The 20995-nt window shown below is 44.8% G+C and overlaps 1 protein-coding gene across 2 annotated transcripts in view; it reads right to left on the reverse strand.

The window, feature by feature from the left end:
* Window positions 1–7369: 7369 nt before the first annotated feature.
* Window positions 7370–20995, reverse strand: part of LOC137562788 (very-long-chain enoyl-CoA reductase) — a 73630-nt gene continuing 60004 nt past the window's right edge. For both annotated transcript variants that reach the window (XM_068274483.1, XM_068274482.1), the window contains 4 exons: window positions 20760–20817; window positions 13348–13436; window positions 11417–11462; window positions 7370–7729 (listed from right to left, as the gene is read on the reverse strand). In XM_068274483.1, coding sequence (XP_068130584.1) covers window positions 7602–7729; window positions 11417–11462; window positions 13348–13436; window positions 20760–20817 — 321 coding nt within the window. In that variant the 3' untranslated portion in view covers window positions 7370–7601. The remainder of the gene's footprint in view (window positions 7730–11416; window positions 11463–13347; window positions 13437–20759; window positions 20818–20995) is intronic.

Below are 20995 nucleotides of genomic sequence, written 5' to 3' on the forward strand. Positions count from 1 at the left end.
GGTCATACTCATATACTGGATTAATTTATAAATAAAGATAATTAGAGTTCACAACCTTTCAAGCACCACTTTATTTTACTTTGTGCAGGGTTGCAGAAGATGATACATTTATAATTTAAATTATGATATAGATACAGTGGGTTGCAAAAGTATTCGGCCCCCTTGACGGTTTCCACATTTTGTCATATTAGTGCCACAAACATGAATCAATTTTATTGGAATTCCACATGAAAGACCAATACAAAGTGCACACAGTGTACACATGAGAAGTGGAACGAAAATCATACATGATTCCAAACATTTTTTACAAATAAATAACTGCAAAGTGGGGTGTGCATAATTATTCGGTCCCCTTTGATCTGAGTGCAGTCAGTTGCCTATAGACATTGCCTGATGAGTGCTAATGACTAAATAGAGTGCACCTGTGTGTAATCTAATGTCAGTACAAATACAGCTGCTCTGTGAGGGCCTCAGAGGTTGTCTAAGATAATATTGGGAGCAACAACACCGTGAAGTCCAAAGAACACATCAGACAGGTCAGGGATAAAGTTATTAAGAAATTTAAAGCAGGCTTAGGCTACAAAAAGATTTTTCAAAGCCTTGAACATCTCACGGAGCACTGTTCAAGCAATCATTCAGAAATGGAAGGAGTATGGCACAACTGTAACCCTGTGTGCGTGTCATTGCAATGGACACACACACCAAGGTGTTAAATATGCATTAACTTTTTGTGGGGAGTGCTGCTATAAGGGGAATCTGCAGGTGCCGCCAGGTGGAGCCCATGAGCAGGAAAGAGGAGAGAGAAGCTGGGCATGTGCAGGGTGGAAGTAACAGGTTTTGGCAGTTGAAGGCTAGTGAAGGGGAGGAGTCAAGTAGCCGTGGAGACTGAACTGATGATGCAGCAAGAAATAAGCTTGATTTGTGAGGAAATAGAGGAGAGATACAAAAAGAGACCAGCTATTGGTGAGACAGTCTGAGCAAGGCAGAGTCAAAGACAAGTGAGCACTTACTGAAAACTAAACTAAGGAAGAGAAAGAGAGCTGCAGACATTACAGTAGAGGAGAGAGAATACTCACAGGTACAGGCCCATACCTCCCAACATTTAACTTTTTTTAAAACGGGACACTTAGACCACACCCATGGCCACACCCCCAACCCCTCTAGACATGCCCACCAAAAAGTTTTTCAAATATTTTAAATTAATAATTATATTAATTTCTCCTGAAAGGGGAGGCGCGTGAGGGTGCCAGTGGGTGGAGAGGAGGGTGAGAGTGGGTGGGCAGACAGGGGGGGGGGAGGAAACATTCGAGGCACCAGCCCGGGATGTGTATGCGGCATCGATGGCCGCCGCTATTAAACGTCTCCCTCCCTCCCTCCTAATATGCCCCCCAGTGTCCCCTTCCTCCCCGCAGAGTAAACAAATGTGCAGCGGAGCAGGCTGTAACTCCTACCATTGCCTCTCTGCACCGTCCGGGATCTCATGTTGTCTTCTCGGCTTCCGGCTTCCTGTGACGTCACAGGAAGCCGGAAGCTGAGAAGACAACGAGATCCCGGTGCGGAGAGGCACTGGTAGGAGTTACAGCCTGCTCCGCTGCCCATTTGTTTACTCTGCGGGGAGGAAGGGGACACTGGGGGGCATATTAGGAGGGAGGGAGAAGTTTAATGGCAGCGGCCATCGATGCAGCATACACATCCCGGGCTGGTGCCTCGATCGTTTTTTTTTCCCCTTCTCCCCCCCAGCGGCCGGGACTAAGGGGGGGGGGGGGGCAGCGCGGGACAGCAGGAAGGCCCCCCAAAATCGGGACCGTCCCGGCGAAAACGGGGCGTTGGGGGCCCTGCAGGCCAATAATGAGCAGCGATACTGGAGAGATAAGTCAGAAGAGAAACAGTAAGCAATAAGAAAGAAAGACAAGGATATTAAAAATTACCTGTAACAGAAAGAGATAACAGAAAACAGCAGAGACACAAAAGTGACAGAGACAGCAGCACAGAAATGCATACAAGAGTGAGACAGAGCAACAAGTGACAGGATTACAGAAAAAAAAGGTGAAAGACTGTAGTGCAGTGTCTGAAGAGATTGTGTAATAACAGCTGGCAGACAAAATACAGAGGAGACAGCGGTGCTTCTTATACATTAACCTCCTTGCCGGTCTAATTACCGCCAGCAAGGAGGCAGCGCAGAACTTTTTTTTTTTTTTCTATCAGAGTAAGCAGGAAATCCCGTTCAGAACGGGATTTCCTACAGGGCTTCCCCGGTCGCCGTGGCGGGAATCCCGATCCACCCCTCAGCGCTGACTGGCACTGATTGGCCAGGCTGCGCAGGGATCTGGGGCGGGGGGGGGGGGGGGCGGCTCTGCGGGTAGCAGCGAATCGGCGGGTAGCGGCGGCGATCGAATGTTACAAGCAGCTAGCAAAGTGCTAGCTGCATGTAACAAAAAAAGTTATGCAAATCGGCCCAGCGGGGCCTGAGAAATCCTCCTGCGCAGGTTACCCCGAGCTGAGCTCGGGATAACCGGCAAGGAGGTTAAGTGATCATTCACAATCAGCAATTTCACATATTCTGTCCCTTCCTGGATGTTGCTAGGTAACCGCCAGACATTTCTCTACGTTTCCTTCTGTCCTGTGCAAGAATTCAGGTCCACTTTAAAAAAGACAGTGGTGAAGAAGTGGCAGACAGCGGAGCGCTGTGTGAGGAAAATTCTGGCAAGTTAATGGTAATAAACTGTATACAATATATGTTTCCTAACCTAGCCCTGACCCTAGCAGGCGGATGTACACAAGAGGCCTACCTATACTCCTCTGCTAAGAAGAAGTTTATGAATGTGTTTTGTCACTGAACTTTTTTATCCATATGATTTAATACAAATATTTCTTAAAAAGAACTTGATTGTTGTCTGGAGAATTTCTTTGCAGTTCAAGTATTATAGAGGTGTTACAAACCTACCAAGACAAGGCCATCCACCTAAACTCACAGGCCGAACAAGGAGAGCGCTGATCAGAAGTGCAGTCAAGAGTCCCATGGTGTCTCTGGACGAGCTGCAGAGATCTACAGCTCAGGTGGGAGACTCAGTCCATAGGACAACTATTAGTCATGCACTGTACAAAGCTGGCCTTTATGGAAGAGTGGCAAGAAGAAATGCATTGTTAACAGAAAGCATAATAAGTCCCGTTTGCAGTTTGCCACAAGCCATGTGGGGGACACAGCAACCATGTGGAAGAAGGTGCTCTGGTCAGATGAGACCAAAATGGAACTTTTTGGCCAAAATGCAAAACGCTATGTGTGGCGGAAAACTAACACTGCACATCACTCTGAACACACCATCCCCACTGTCAAATATGGTGGTGGCAGCATCATGTTCAGGGTGTGCATCTCTTCAGCAGGGACAGGGAAGCTGGTCAAAGTTGATGGGAAGATGGATGGAGCCAAATACAGGGCAAACTTGGAAGAAAACCTCTTGGATACTGCAAAAGACTTGAGACTGGGGCGGAGGTTCACCGTCCAGCAGGACAATGACCCTAAACATAAAGCCAGGGCAACAATGGAATGGTTTAAAACAAAACATATCTAGGTGTTAGAATGGCCCAGTCAAAGTTCAGATCTAAATCCAATCGAGAATCTGTGGCAAGATCTGAAAACTGCTGTTCACAAACGCTGTCCATCTAATCTGAGCTGGAGCTGTTTTGCAAAGAAGAATGGGCAAGGATTTCAGTCTCTAGATGTGCAAAGCTGGTAGAGACATACCCTAAAAGACTGGCAGCTGTTATTGCAGCAAAAGGTGGTTCTACAAAGTATTGACTCAGGGGGCCGAATAATTACGCACACCCCACTTTGCAGTTATTTATTTGTAAAAAAAAATGTTTGGAATCATGTATGATTTTCAATCCACTTCTCACATGTACACCACTTTGTATTGGTCTATCACGTGGAATTCCCAAAAAATTGATGCATGTTTGTGGCAGTAATGTGACAAAATGTGGAAAACTTCAAGGGGGCCGAATACTTTTGCAATCCACTGTATTGAAAACATGAGCATCTCCTCCACCTTTTTTCTTTCACTAAAGCATGGAGTGGTGGCCCATAGTAGGTTTGACTACTGTTGAGCAGGAGCTGTGTCCCCTGATTCTGAGATAGCTGTCAGATGGTCATGTGTAGAACTCATGGTGAAGCAGGTGATTTGCTTGATCAGCTGATAGATTTGCAAAGGTCTGATTTGTAGTGATCACATCCGGCTTTATCACATGATCATGACTAGCAAATCAGAGACCTGACCAAACTGAACACATGCTTCTCCTAAATAGTGATGTTAGCTACAAGTACATAGCTACTCGTAATCAAAATTTACATTAGATAGCCATGGGTGTGTGTGTGTTAACTTACCTATGCAACGGCCTATATAGCCGAGGCTTTCCACTCATGGTCCACGTAACACCACTACTTCCTCCTTCAAGCTGCTTCGCACTCGTAGCTAACTAACATCACTACTCCTAGACATGACGTGCCTGGGTGGTCACTGAAGGTAGCCTCTGCCTATATTTTTCCATGCTCTGTGTACATTACTCTGGAGTGACTACACTTGTCTTGGGAAATGTGGTGGCTGCCTTGTTGACCTCCTGAAGTATTCTGGATGTAACATTGATCCTCTGGCTCTGGTACAATCGTCATTATTAGCTCCAGAGTGAGGCCAGTGTGGGAGTCTCCTGCAGCTGTCCAGCATTCTGCTCCTTCCTGTCAGTCACAGCCAGACTCTCCAACACAGGACTGGAATCCAACAGATGACCAGAAGACGTACAAGACTCCGAAAGTTCCAGTCAGCACTATAGTGATGAGCATCTCCACTGACCTACAGTCATCCTCCATTGCCAGGGTGTTTACTGATAAAAAGGAGTTGATAAAATGGATACTTTTTAATAAAATGTTATTTAGATGTGGCTCCTCCTCCTGGCCTATGCCATGAAGTGGCGGAAGTAACTGCTGTATTAGCCCCGTCACTCTCCCATGTGACAGATAGAGATGGGAAGTTCGGATCTTTTCAATGATTCGAATTGGATCATTGAAAAGATCCGGATCTTTGATCCAAATCTCGGATCATTTTACTAGGGAAGCATTCGGAGGTGAAATGACTAGCAGGACAGGACTTTACCTGCGGTGGACAGAGAAGGAGAGGGGGGGGGGGGGGGGTGGACACACAGAGAAGTGGAGATGGTGGACAGAGACGGGCAGGGAATGGACAGAGAAGAAAGGAGGGACGAGCAGAGAGCAGAAATGTTTGTTTGCACACAATACCCACATGCTGCAATCATATGCTTTACATATATTTCACCTATATGTTCATCTGTATACTTTGAATGCAAACGTCGCACAGTGAAAGAAAGCATTCCCAGAAGTGAAGTGCAGCTGTTTAGAGCAGTGCAGGAGGATCATATTGCACAGCAATCACAGTGCCTGCCCTGTCCTAGCCCAGCACGCTGTCTACAAAGTTACTGAGCTGTGCTTCTGAGCCAAAAGTTTCCAATGTGTTCACTGTGCACAACTACGGAACAGACAGCCTAGAATGAGCAGCACGTTATAGCCAGTATGTGTGCTCTACACATATCTGGCATTGGCACCCATGTTCCCTCTCTCATCTACCTGTCCCTGCTGGCTCCCCTCCAACAGAGCGATCCATCTCTGCTCTGCTTCCAGGACCCCGCTGCCCGCTGAGAGGGGGGCGTGCTGCTCCTGGCCCTGCCCCCTTTGTGATCCGAATCACTAATTTTGCTGATTTGGATGATTCGACTCACAAAAGAGATTCGGATCAAATCCGAATCGTTCATGATCCGGACAACACTAGTGACCGAGAACCCTTCCATACGTGACACAGCACTGGTGTAAGTAGAGGGTGGAGCAGAAGTCCCCACTGTCTGTCAGCCTCACCATATGTCCTGTACTAGGGATGGTCAATGAGATTTTTGCAAGTTTATGCAGTAATATGCAAATTTCATATGCAAATTTATGCGGCTTGAAAATGAACCAATAAAAATCCTGATGAGGTAAATTCCTTTGGTTTATTTTCAAGCTGCATAAATTTGTAATCCTGCATCAACTCGAAATTATTTTCATCTCATTGACCATCCCTATCCTGCACAAAGCGATGAACATGCTGCGAGTTATAGAGGTCTTGGAGAATCCCTGTACATGGAAGAGCAACAAGCAGAGGGCAATAAGGCCTCTTTACCACGGGGGGCTGAACTGCTCATTTGTCGTGCGGTTCAGCCTCTAAGCTTCTGGCCATAAGTGCTAATAAGCTACAATTGCATGAAGCCGAATGACAGTGTTCAGCAACACTACACCTGTCACGTTTGAAGCATGGTGGAGTTACCCAGCGGTAAAAAAAGCCACGTCACATTTGAGGGCAGCAAACGCCATGCCCCAATGCAACTGCTGGCTGGTGCAGGATAGCAGCTGATAGGCAAACAAATTACTGCCTACTGTTCAAAAGGCAGTGCAGGTGCTCTCTAAATGTAACCTCTGAAAGCCTCTTTCTACTAGTAAATTAACCAGACAGAGCAGTTAAAATTACCCCTGAACTGGGTTTTGCTCAACATACTTTACGGTTTTATACTGCATGTTTTGCACACTCCAACATGCCCCCCAACCCCCCCTTAATAATCAACTGAGCAGTACCTCGATGATGGGCGGGGAGGAAGTGGCAGTACCCCCTCCTCTCTGTCCATCCTTAGGAACTTCCACTTGCCGCTTATGGTTCCCATTATCCACTTCACACCACACGCAGGAGAGCTGCAATGTGTGCGGGCTCCAGGAGATTGAGGTCAGAATCATAGGTGTACTAATAGCTGTATTAGTACACTATCGTTCCGAGCTCAATCCCCTCAAGCTCACACACATTGCAGCTCCCCTGCTCACTGTCTGTAACATGTAGGGTTTTCTCTATTTACACAATATATCGCGATCCCAAGCCAGTTGTGAGCCGCCTCCCTGTTCTATTTGCTGTTATCCAAGCCATTGGGGCAATCTGGTTGAGGTACCGCCTACTATCAAGGTACGGCTATCTCGGAATGCTTGCCTGTCGATTACTATTGTTTATGTTAGATCTGATATTATTCCCTTCCTAAGTCAGTGGAAATTCTACAGTTTTAAGAATTTCTAGCTCACTAATCCAAAGCGAGAGTAGATCTTATACGAACATAAAACTGGCTGGAGGTACAGGACAGAAAATCCAACTATTTGTAACAGCAAAATACTGGATGCAATCTAACCGGTTACCAGAAACTTCCCAAAATAGCTGCCTTCAATGAGTGGGCACAACATACACAACGTCACAGTTCTTTACTTTCATGTACTCAACATCAATAAAAGGAGGCAAGGACGTTAGTTCAAATGTCTAATTTTGACTTGTTTCTCCGATTTATTAGTACCAAAATGTGCTGAGAAGTTCAGTTAATAAATATCATCCCACTGCTGCACAGTATGGGACAATTCCAGGGACGGCCCAGGATGAGACATTCGTGTCGGGCTCAGTGGTCAGTGCATGGACTCTCAGCTCAGTGCTGAGGCTGGGGGACAGGAGAACAAAATAAAAAGACTAGCAGAGGGGCTGAGGTCACAGGATGAAGGGGATTATGGGTGAGCGGAGAGGTGGGTAGTCTTTGAACTCCTTCAGATAGCTGCGGTGTTTTCCTTTGGCCCAAATGGTCATCTGGATGAATCCCACCAAGCTGAAGAGCGCAACTGGAAGAGAGAGGAAAGCAGGTTACAGGGAGATCATTGTAAGGGGTTATTGAAAACTAGATATACGTGTAATGACTGAACAAGGCTTTCAGGTATTGCAAGGAAAAAGTCACTTCAGCTGGACTATCAGAGAGAAAACCTTTAGGAGTTTAATCTATAAATTACCATATTTTTTGGACCATAAGATGCACTTTTTCTTCCCCCAAACGTGTGGGGGGAGGCAGTGCGTCATATAGTCCCAATACAGCAGTTTAGGGAATACAGGAGAGACACAAGAGGTACTGGGGACATGAGGTACAAAGGGACATAATAATTGGAGGGAGAAGCTCCACAAGATTCCCCTGCACCATGGAGGCACCAGGTCTAGTATATTTTTCCCCCTGATTTTGTCCTCTAAATCTAGGTAGGTCCTATGGTCTGGAGCGTTTTATGGTTGGAAAATATGGTAATTTATGGGTTTCCAGTTTTTTCATTGATTGTATCTTGACAACTAACAGCATAGAAATGAAGTGTTCACCATTAGATATGCTCTCCTGAGCAATGTGAGGAAACCTCTCTGCTGGAGTTACTAAGCAGCTGCTGCCATATAAAACATTGTCTTTCCCAAAGGGCCGGCCAGTTTACTGCACATCAGAACAGGCAACACAGTGCACAGAAACAGACCTGTCTACCAGTAAGACATTACAGAAGAGAATGTCATTTCTAATTTCCTTTTTAAATGCATTTCCTAAATGTGTTACATCCTCATCCACCTGGTCTGTGCTGGCCTCTGTTGGTATTACACACTCCCCACGGTCTGTGCAGCGGAAGCCCAGTGAGAGACCTGCAGAGCAGACAGTTATCACTGCAAGTCTAAAGAATAATGCTGGGAGTTTTAGTCTTTTAAAGGGAACCAGAGATGAACGTTTCACACAAAATAAACATATCAGCCGATAGCCTGTAAAGAATAAATGCTCTACCTGATAATTTCACCGCTCTGGTGTGCTTTTTTAGTGTTTTTTATCCATTATTGCTCCAGGAAAAATCAAATATGGCGGCCGGCTCATATTCCTTCTGCTTCCGGGTTATGAGTTGTTCTGGATGTGCTGTCTAGGCTATATGAGACTAGACTGCTATTTAGGCTATGTGCTTTCATTTTGGTATGATGTGCAGCTGCCTGTACGAAGTGTCTCTCATAGGAATGAAACTGCCGTCATCATTAGTATCTATGCTGAGAGCACACAGATCATATTGCAGGCTTGCAGCCACACTTGTCTGTTTCAGAGATTTTCTCTCAGCAGCAGCAGCCCCTCCCATGTCATCACAGCTCTCAGTATGCAAAGCAGGACATTTGAGCCAGGAGGTGGCAGGCTTGGGCTTGAAAAGACTCCACAGAAGAGTGACTCAGCTATAATGATTCCAGGTCAAACCTAGACTGAGCCAGTTGGGGATTCTTATCACAGCTGCTAATAGACTAATTAAGCATATAATAAAATACACGAGGGTGCTTCGTCTCTGGTTCTCTTTAAAAGGAACCGGAGGTGTGAGACCTATGGAAGCTGCCATATTTATTTCCTTTTAAACAATACCAATTGCTTGGCTGTTCTGCTGATCTATCTGGTCAGTAGGGTATAAAATCACACACCTGAAACAAGCGTGCAGCTAATCATGTCAGATTTGTCATAGACATCTCATATGCATGCTTGTTCAGGGTCTATGGCTTAAAGTATTAGAGGCAGAAGATCAGCAGGAAAGCCAGGCAATGTGCTTTATTTAAAAGGCTATACAACATGTCAGCCTCTGTATCCTTCTCACCTCAGATTCCCTTTAAGGTCCAGACTTCAACCTCACTGCAGTGCTGTGAGAGACTACCAAAGTGGGATTAGGTGGAGGAGGAAAATAGTGGTCATAGGATTACATTATCTGGTGGTGTGCGCCACAGGGGTGGGAATTTAACTCTTTTTTTATTTATTCATTTTTTAAAGGTAATGTACGTTTAGGTTTTCATTACTAATGAAGCTCACAGAAAGGGAATACCAGTTACCCAGACAGCCAGAGAGGATTCAGTCTCCTTTATTACAAATGTTACATACGGTGTAGGCCTGAACGATTTTAGAAAAAAATTGAATTGAGCGATTTCTGTCTGAAATTGCGATTTTGATTTGATTCACGATTTCCTTCAACTCAAGCTTTGTTCCCCCTCTTTGCCTGTTTGTTCCCTCTCTGTCCCCGTCTCTCTTTGTGCCCCCTTTGCCTCTTTATGCCTCCTCTGGGTCTCTCTCTTGCCCCCTTTGTGTCTCTGTGCCCGCTCTGTTTCTCTCTGTGTCTCTCTGTGACTCCTCGGTCCCCCAAGCTGCATCAGTTCTGGACATAGCGTCAAGCAGGAGTCCAGCGATGCCCGTCTATCCACTTTGCCTCCTGCAGGTTCTAATGCAAGGAATACTTCATGTATGTCATGTGACATACAGGAACCCGGAGTTTTGCCAAGCACAAGAGCCGGCAGACGGTGATAGAGGACAGACAGCATTGGACTCGTGCGGAAAGTATGTCCAATGCTGCAGTCCGCACGCGCTGGGACTTTGGGGAAGTTTGAAGCAACTTCCCCCATGTGGAAATGACGGGATCGCGATAATTGCCACTTTGACGATTCCGAAATTGTGATCTTGGTGATCGCGATTTCAATTTAAATTCGATTTATCTTTCAGGCCTAATACGGCGTCTTCAGGCATGAAAGTAGTAATGGACATTCTGATTACAAATTGCCTCGTACAGTAAGTGTCATAGTCGCATCTTATTTTACTTATGTTAACTTGTGTTAATTATATTTTAACTAAACAAACAAACAAAAAAAAAAGCACTGGCTAACACTAAATACAGCTCCCCTAAGGCCTCGTTCACATCATACGTGCTTCCGTGCGGATAGGGAAGAGTGTATGATGTGCTGAATCGCAGGAACGGCAGAAGGGCATAAACTGCCCTTCTACCGTTCACATCTACTGCGCTGAGCAGCAGTACGATGCGCTGGGAAGCGCTTGCGTACTGCTGCCTGCATTTTGCCCGGAAGCGCAGAGCTGATCCCATCACTGTCAATGGATGGGATCAGCAGCACAGTGGCGCAGATGGCGTGTGATCGGATGCCCTGCGTTCGGATCGCACGGCCATCTGCGTTGGTAGATGTGAACGAGGCCTAAGGGTTTGTCCACTAGGCGGGAATTTGTGCGGTTTTTTTTGGCACACAAATTTGCACAGCAGTAAATTCCTACTGGCCTATTTCCCCTAAATGCAAGATTCGCATCCAGATAAAAAAACAAAAAAAAAAAAACCTGACAACAGGGTTACTATTCTTCAGATATCGCATGCAGAAAAATGGTGTGTGGTGCGATTTTCCCATGTGCAATCAATAATCGTACTACCGTCTACTAGTGGATACATAGCCTTAAAGCACACCTGTACCTCGGTAGGCGGAAGCCTCTGGATCTTGAAAAGGCTCCCCCCCCCCCCTCCATCCTTTCCAGTGCCAGGACCTACAGAAATTGGATTTTCGGGTGTCCTGGTGCAGGAGAGGATGGACGGAGGGGGGCAGGGAAAGCCTCTCTAGGATGCAGAGGCTTTCCCCTGCCGAAGTGAGTACCCCATAGGGTAGATTTTTAACTTACAGATGTACTTTAAACAAGTGATAGGAGCTAGACAGACATTTACTATACTCACCAGGCAGACATTGAGTCATAATAGCGAACCCAATCCAGGAGCCAACCTGCAACACAAAGCCACAATATGAACACTGGCTTCTAACACTTTACTCATTTTATGTTTCTTATAATAAAGGGAAGCGCTCCCTTCAGGCTAAGTACAAAAAAATATATCTTCTTTAGGACTTGACTGATGTATATTAGATACAATGACATCAAAGCAGAACTAAAGTCAAATAAAGAAAACAGCCCAGCATACAACAGTACAAATTACAGTAATAAGAACAACAGGCTGTAGAAAACTTATGCAAAACATTATAGGAGCAATACAGTCATTGCACATTCAGGAAAAAGGGATGCAAAGAAATGTGGGCGTCCACTTTTGGCTAGTAGAATAGCAGTAAAATTTACCCATATTAAATATTTCTAAATTGTAAATCATAGTAAAATATCGGAAAACTACTACAACAACAACAAAAAAAACACCACCTCCTCCATGCCTAACCTTAACCACCCCTAACCTTAATACCCCCGTAAGCCTTAAAAACACCCCCTCTACGCCTAACCTTAACATCTCCCATCTAACCCTTCAAAAAAAAAAAAAAAAAAAACTCTCCACACCCAACCCACTGCCAGTCTGCAGTATTACTAATGTTAGGCTGCACCCATAGGTGCCATTATAAATAGGGTATGTAGAGTGAAATTATGTTATTTATCGGGTGCCCTTAGTGTGAAACTCGCTGTTTATTGGGATTCCTAATTTAATACTAGATTTCTCACTATGGCTCCCTGCACACTGCATGCAATTCCGATTCCGCTTTTTAAATCGGTTTTTACATCCGATTCCGATTTTTAATCCTTACTGCATGCTGCATTTTTTTGATCCATTTTTCTGTTGAATCTATTCAGGGAAAATCGGAATTGAAAATCGGAAACGGAATCACAAAACGGATTTGCAGTGTGCAGGCCTTAAGCCGCTTTTTATAATGGCGCCTATGGCAGCAAGTGTTTTCCGATAGCGGGCACCCAAATTTGCTGCTTGGATCATTGCCCCCTGTGCAGAGGATGCAACCAAGCTGGGTCAGTAATTAAACAATATAGCCTGGGTCAGATGATGGCATGTAGAAGAAAGGGCACCGGGTTTGCCGGTAGTGGAATCTCACTAAAATTAGCAATATTCTACTATGGAAATACTACATTTCCATAGTTGAAGATCTGTATTATTAACCAATATTTTACTATTGCTAAACTTAACCCTGCTCTCACACAGAAACCTCCCTCTAACAAACCCTAAGATCCCCCCCGTGCATAACCCTAAATCTTCCCTCCTCCGGATGGTGGCTAACCCTTAGGACCTCCCCAGCAGTACCTAAATCTGACCCCCCAGTGGCGCCTCACCCTAAATCCCCCTCCTTAACCCAACCCTCCATCTTCCGCAAAGCCGGGATATGCAGCCATGAAGGTAAATTTGGCCACCCGGAGGCGCCCGACTAGCGGCAAGAGGGGGCATTTTTTTTTCCGCACAGGCTTGTGGGGGGAAAAAAATGCTGCGATATAGTTATTCGTAAACCATTTTTTTTCCCTCAAGCCTGTGCGGAAAAAGTATTCCTCAAGTCCTCTGAGACCTCGGACATTGGCAACTGCTTGACTGCCAGCTCCAGAGACCATAGAGTGTGCAGAATTTGACAGGGACAACTCGTTACATACTAAAGCAGTACTGTACTACTACACCTGTCCCCCACATACCATCCGAAATGTGGCTCTGTACAACAAGCTGACACATCATTGCATTCCAGCGGTTCTGGAGGAGTGGTTCGCTTACAAAGGATGATTTGCATATTTAGCAGTGATGCATTATGGGAGACATATTCTCACGCCAACCTGAATAATTGCAAATACCATCTGTTTTAAGAACGCAAACTTTTGTCTTGCTCTTTCATTAACCCTTACCTCATATGTGTAGTTAGGGCAAGACACCAGCAGGAAGAGCCAAGTGAATGGGTTGCGTGTCGGGAAAGGTATCTTACGGGTCTTTGAGCCTAGAGGTGAAAAGAAAATGTCACTAAAGTGTAACGGTGACATGCTGTGGTAATGTGGTGACGGTAAGGGACATGTCACACCAAACTAGTCATGGTGACTCGTCTCTAGACACTAAAACTAGTTGCGCTGATCAATGAGATGCAAACAGTCCCAACTTGCACACAAACTGTATGCAGCTTGTGGGGCTGGGTCAATCGAATGCACTTCCGGTGGATTTTGATTGGCTCAGTTCAAAGCAGAATAAGCTGTATAGCTGATATTGTGTTGTAACCCCTCCCACATTGTGAGGTCAGAGCCATGGCCCTGACTCAACCATTATTTCTCACAATGCAACAAGGTTCACAGACAGCCAATAGTAAAGAAATTATGCACAGGACCGTAGCTATTGCAGCCTGAGTGCAACTTCCCAAGTATACTCACTGTACATTGATTGCAGAGAAAAGAAAGCGGTAGTGCACATCCGGCTAAAACATAGCATTTATTCCAAAGTCGTTAAAAACTGTTTCAAGGCAATACAAAAATGGAGAGAGGTACAGGCAGAGAGAAGGTCATACCTTCTCTCTGCTTGAAACAGTTTTTAAAGAGAACCAGAGACGAAGCACCTTCATGTATTTTATTACATTTATCAGTGGGAACATGACAGTAAACACCTACCCTGCTTTTAGTTTTATTATTCTCAGTCTAATCTATCTGTTATCAACTGTGATAAGAATCCACCGACGAGGTTTGACCTGGAATCATTATAGCCGAGTCACTCTTCTGTGGAGTCTTTTCAAGCCCAAGCCTTCCCCCTCCTGGCTCAAATTTCATGCTTTACATACTGAGAGCTGTGATGATATGGGAGGGGCTGCTGCTGCAGGAAAAATCTCTGTCTAACAGACAAGCGTGGCTGTGTGATCTGTGTGCTCTGTCTGTGCAGCCAGTCATCATTATTATCTACTGTATGCAGTTTCATTACTATGAGAGACACTTCCTACAGGCAGCCACACAGCATACCAGAATATGAAGTTGAAAGCACACAGATGAAATGCTGCAGCAGCAGCCCTGCTTGTCTATAGTCTCATATAGCCTAGACAGCACATCCAGAACACCTCATAACCTGGAAGCAGAAGTGATATGAGCCGGCAGCCATATTGGATATTTCCTGGAGCAATAATGGATAAAAAGCACTCAAAAAGGCCCACCAGAGTGGCAAAATTATCGGGTAGAGCATTTATTCTTTACAAGCTATCGACTGATATGTTTATTTTGTGTGAATCGTTCATCTCTGGTTCCCTTTAACGACTTTGGAATAAATGCTATGTTTTAGCCGGATGTGCACTACCGCTTTCTTTTCTCTGCAATCAAGGTTCACAGACAGCGGTTTCCAACTGCCAAGCAAGCAGTATCTCCCTCGTTGTATATCTATCTATTCCAGAGTTCCCCAACCCTGTCCTCAAGGCCCACCAACAGTACATGTTTTTCAGAAAACCACAGACCTGCACAGGTGAGGTAATTAGTGTCTCAGCAGAGCTGATTAACTACCTCTGTGGATTTCCACACAACATGCACTGCTGGTGGGCCTTGAGGAAAGAGTGGGGAACACTGATCTATTACACACACATATACAGTGGTGTGAAAAACGATTTGAAAAACTCTGCTCATCAAAAACCGTTAACTATTAGTCAAAGATAACATAATAGAACACAAAATGCAGTTTTAAATGATGGTTTTTATTATTTAGTGAGAAAAAAAACTCAAAACTTACATGGCCCTGTGTGAAAAAGAAATTGCCCCCTGAAGCTAATAACTGGTTGGGCCACCCTTAGCAGCAATAGCTGCACTCAAGCGTTTGCGATAACTTGCAACAAGTCTTTTACAGCGCTCTGGAGGAATTTTGGCCCACTCATCTTTGCAGAATTGTTGTAATTCAGCTTTATTTGAGGGTTTTCTAGCATGAACTGCCTTTTTAAGGTCATGCCACAACATCTCAATAGGATTCAGGTCAGGGCTTGAGTCAACTCAAGCGTTTGCGATAACTTGCAACAAGTCTTTTACAGCACTCTGGAGGAATTTTGGCCCACTCATCTTTGCAGAATTGTTGTAATTCAGCTTTATTTGAGGGTTTTCTAGCATGAACTGCCTTTTTAAGGTCATGCCACAACATCTCAATAGGATTCAGGTCAGGGCTTTGACTAGGCCACTCCAAAGTCTTCATTTTGTTTTTCTTCAGCCATTCAGAGGTGGATTTGCTGGTGTCTTTTGGGTCATTGTCCTGCTGCAGCACCCAAGATCGCTTCAGCTTGAGTTGACGAACAGATGGCCGGACATTCTCCTTCAGGATTTTTTGGTAGACAGTAGAATTCATGGTTCCATCTATCACAGCAAGCCTTCCAGGCAGCAAAACAACCCCAGACCATCACACTACCACCACCATATTTTACTGTTGGTATGATGTTCTTTTGCTGAAATGCTGTGTTACTTCTACGACAGATTTAACAGGACACGCACCTTCCAAAAAGTTCAACTTTTGTCTCGGCGGTCCACAAGGTATTTTCCCACAAGTCTTGGCAATCATCGAGATGTTTTTTTAGCAAAATTGAGACGAGCCTTAATGTTCTTTTTGCTTAAAAGTGGTTTGCGCCTTGGATATCTGCCATGCAGGCCGTTTTTGCCCAGTCTCTTTCTTATGGTGGAGTTGTGAACACTGACCTTAATTGAGGCAAGTGAGGCCTGCAGTTCTTTAGATGTTGTCCTGGGGTCTTTTGTGGCCTCTCGGATGAGTTTTCTCTGCGCTCTTGGGGTAATTTTGGTCGGCCGGCCACTCCTGGGAAGGTTCATCACTGTTCCATGTTTTTGCCATTTGTGGATAATGGCTCTCACTGTGGTTCGCTGGAGTCCCAAAGCTTTAGAAATGGCTTTATAACCTTTACCAGACTGATAGATCTCAATTACAGTACTTTTGTTCTCATTTGTTCCTGAATTTCTTTGGATCTTGGCATGATGTCTAGCTTTTGAGGTGCTTTTGGTCTACTTCTCTGTGTCAGATAGCTCCTATTTAAGTGATTTCTTCATTGAAACAGGTGTGGCAGTAATCAGGCCTGGGGTGACTACAGAAATTGAACTCAGGTGTGATAAACTACAGTTAAGTTATTTTTTAACAAGGGGGGCAATCACTTTCTCACACAGGGCCATGTAGGTTTTGAGTTTTTTTTCCTCACTAAATAATAAAAACCATCATTTAAAACTGCATTTTGTGTTTAATTATGTTATCTTTGACTAATAGTTAACGGTTTTTGATGAGCAGAAACATTTAAGTGTGACAAACATGCAAAAGAATAGGAAATCAGGAAGGGGGCAAATAGTTTTTCACACCACTGTATTATATATACACACACGTTTAGCCTATCACAGTTAGTAGGCGTGTTTATAGATAAAGCCAGTTGGTGCGGTCTGGTTTTTTGTTTCATGTCTGTCAGCAGTAAAGATGATGACCCGCAGGCTCAAACAACATAAACAAATTACACGCCGATATGCAATCATTGCTTGATTCATTTTCTATTTTTTTTTATTCCTCCTATGCAAAATGTGAATTTATGTTCCCCTCCCACTACTATCTTGAAGTAAAATTCCTCTTAGTTCCTTTCTCAACCCATCTGTCAGTGTAACCTGTGATACGCCCAACTCACATCCGTCTTCTCTTCACTTTCAGTGCAAGGTAGAAGAGGCGTGTCCATGACTAAGCTGATGCCACTGATGGGACCGATATGAGGCACAGCAGTCATGCATCTGACAATGTGGAGAACCAATGGACTATAGCTGCACTAGAAGATGCAACAATCAGTATTACTGAACTATGCCGGTTTCAACACACAGCTCTGTTTTGGGAGTCCATTTAGAACAGTGGTGGCCAGCAGAAGGCTTTAAAGTGAACCAAAGACGAAGCACCCTCATGTATTTTACCATATATATCGGTGGGAACCATTAGATAAAACACCTACCCTGCTCTTTGTTTCTTCCTTCACTTCAGCCTTGATAAAATCCCCAAATGAGCATTCAGTCTGGCTTTGTTGAGGAATCATTACAGCTGAGTCTGTCTTCTCTGATGTCTTTTCAAGCCCAAGCCTGCCCCCTTCTGGCTCTGCTATAATGACTCCGCTATAAAGATTCCTGAGGAAAGCCAGACTGAATGCTCAGTCAGGGATTTTATCAGGGCTGATAACAAGCAGGCTGAGCAGTGGTAGGTGTTTTCTCTAATGTTTCCACTGATATCTATGGTAAAATACATAAGGGTGCTTCGTCTCTGGTTCACTTTAAGAGCAAGCACCAATATAATCAATGTATTTGTGACTGGACCACGGGTTCCATGTTTTTAGCCCACCGATGATTGTCACCACCAGAATTTTAAAGAAAAAAGTGCCCTTTTTATGCAATCCTGCAGCTGATCACTATAAACATGGCTAGTGGTGAGGCAATCTGGTGATAATTGACCACATGCCAAGTAATACTTGACTCAAACAACGATTCCATGTCTGCACTTTCCCTGCAGGAAACATTAGCGGAGTGCTTTTGGAGAACGGTGTCTGATTTCCTCCTGGTAAGTTCTGGCGGGGAGCATGTGCAGCTCCTAGGCTTCCCAGTTCCAACCTCAACCACTTCCCATTCCAGGCATTTTACCCCATAAGTTCCTGACACTTCATCTGTGTTGCTATTGAAACAGCTAATACTTATTCATTGCCTATAACATCCAAGTGATATGCAGATTTTTGTTTTTCAGGACAATATAGGCTTTCTATGGGTAATATTTTTTCAAGAATGGTTTCATTTCATGGGCATTTTTTAGGGAAACATTGGAAGGAAATGCAGAAGACACACCTTTTTTTCATGTTCACCCTACTTAATCTTTACATGGCAAGTCCCCAAATTATATGCATGTGGCAGACAGGGGCACCAGTACAGAAGCATCACTAGGCAACGGCAGAGCAATGCATCAGTAGAGCATTGGGGCCCTGAAGTCTCGCCCTAGCGATTGCATCCGATTGCTACAGTGGCAGGGTCAGGGTTAAAGCTTAAACTGAAAAATATAAGTACTATTTTTTAATTGTGACCATGTCATTTTAACTTTTGTTTCAAACTTGTAAACCTATTTTTTTTTAGCCTAACAATGAATGATTGCCGCTATTTGCTATAGCAGCAATCATTCACCTAAAAACAAGAGAGTGCATGCACACAAGCGTCGGCAGTGGGTGGCGGTTTCCAATTGTAGTTGTAGATTTTATGTCCACAAACACAGCAGGTTGCACAGTCGAGTCAGCACCATCAGAAGTATATATGAAGCTCTTTTATTGATTAAAAAGCAGCATGATAATCAAGATTGGTGCTTGAGGTTTGACGTTAGTATATAAGGGTGGAGGTTTTTATGTCCGTGTGACTGCAAATTATATAGGTTGAAAAAGGTCTGTTGACCGATACAGCGGGGCTGACGCTGGAAGATGATTATCATGCTGCTGTTTAATCAATAAAAGAGCTTCATATATACTTCTGATGGTGCTGACTCGACTGTGCAAGATGTTTTGGAGTGTCTGAGTGTGCAGAGACGCTGGGAGTCATAGCACATCATACATCCTCACTGAACACAAACACAGCAGGTGACTTTTTGGTCGTAGAATCTTTGTCCTGGAACGGTAAGTGGTTAACCACTTGAGGACCGCATTGTGTTAAACCCCCTTAAAGAAAAGGCCATTTCTCACTTAATAGGCTACTGAGCTTTAAGACCTCGGTGCAGAGCCGTCCAACTCAGCACACAAGTGATTCCGCCACCCCCCCTTTTCTCCCCACCAACACAGCTTATGTTGGTGGGGTCTGATCGCCCCCCAGATGTTTATTTTTTTTATAAATATTTATTTTTTATACTCCCCCCCCCCCCCCCCCCCCCAGCCAATTAGCATGATCAAGCTGTCACAGACTTTAGCCTATGACAGCCGATCACTTCCCTGCTTTTGAAGGAGACAGCCGTGTCACACGGCTGTTCCCAGTACAGCGCCGCCTTACATCGCAGCACTGTACAGCAATAAAAGACGGCGATCGCCGCTGGGAGACTGAAGGCGGAGTTACGCCATCAGAGCGGGGATCGCCCACAAACCACGCCCCAAGGACCTTGCGCCAATTGGCGTTAGGCGGTCCTGGGGCTGCCGCCGCGTCCATCGTTGTGACGCGGATGGCAAGAGGTTAAACTATGCAATTAGCGTTCAGTTTATAAAAACAACAAGAGCTGAAAGTGACTAAATAAGGAACTATTGCAGAGTTAGAGTGGGGAGAGGCTGGGCGCCCACAAAGACTATAAACACTGGTCAGTGATTGTGCTGTACAGCTGCAGGCTGCATACACAGAGGTAATGACAGCTGTACATCAGCTTACACATGGACCATGGAGAGAACTAGGGACGTAACTACAAAGGAGCAGTTACTGCAAAGGCGGGGGGGGGGGGGGGCTCAGAGCTGTAAGGGGGCCCCAACTATTACTTCACTCACCTGATAAAGGGCTCCATGCTTCAGATCAGGTATGTTGTGGCTACACTTGTTATCGGTGTGAAGATTATGATGACCACACTTGTGTTATGACCTTTACAAGATCGTCCCCCAGGCTGTGAGGGTCCCCAGGGGTAGGCAAGGGAATGGGTGTGAACACTGGGAGGGGCCGCACTATTTGTAGTTACGCCCCTGGAGCAAACCTTTCAGGAGCTGTACAATATATACAGGAGGGCAGCTTGTGGAATACCAGGGAGCAAGGCGAAGCTTTCCACAGCACTTTATACAAACAGAACAAAACCGGCTGGGTGAGCAGCATCTATTTTAGCAATGGGATAAAAAAAAACAACGTGTCCAAAAATAACGATGAATGAAATTGCTTATTTTTCACAATATCGATTTATAGATTATTTAGTCAGTGTTTGCTCATTGTAAAATCTTTCCTCTCCCTGATTTACATTCTGACATTTATCACATGGTGACATCTTTAGTCCTGTCAGGTGCAGCTCTGCAGAATGTTCATTACTGAGAGTTCTAAAGCCAATACAAAAATATAACTGGTCTCCCAGAATACTCTGGGAGAGGAGAGAATGTCAAATAATAAACAGCCTGGGATAAGCCTAAGTGGGAGGGCGGGGCTACATTGCCAACATCACTATCACAGCTTATTCTGAATACACACACCCATCCCACACCCAGTGGTGAGCTGTTCTCCAGGTGTGGGGAGGCTCCTCCGGGGCAGATACAGTGAGTACCTCAGTGTCCCCTGGATCATGTATGGAAAAGCAAATGTGAGTCACTCAGGCTGGGACTTACCGGCTGGCCTCAGGTTCCTCAGGGCGATGTGTATGGAGAAATTACCCAACTGACAGAACTGGGGAATAGAGGACAGGACAAAGTAAGCCGTTTGCATTGTCAGGTTTCACACTTAAAGGGAACCTAAACAGAGGGATATGGAGGTTTCCTTTTAAACAATACCAGTTGCTTGTCAGTCCAGCTGATCTCACTTGCTGCAGTAGAGACTGAATGACACACCTGAAACAAGCATGCAG

This window comes from Hyperolius riggenbachi, chromosome 3, assembly GCF_040937935.1.
Source record: "Hyperolius riggenbachi isolate aHypRig1 chromosome 3, aHypRig1.pri, whole genome shotgun sequence".
Taxonomy (NCBI): domain Eukaryota; kingdom Metazoa; phylum Chordata; class Amphibia; order Anura; family Hyperoliidae; genus Hyperolius; species Hyperolius riggenbachi.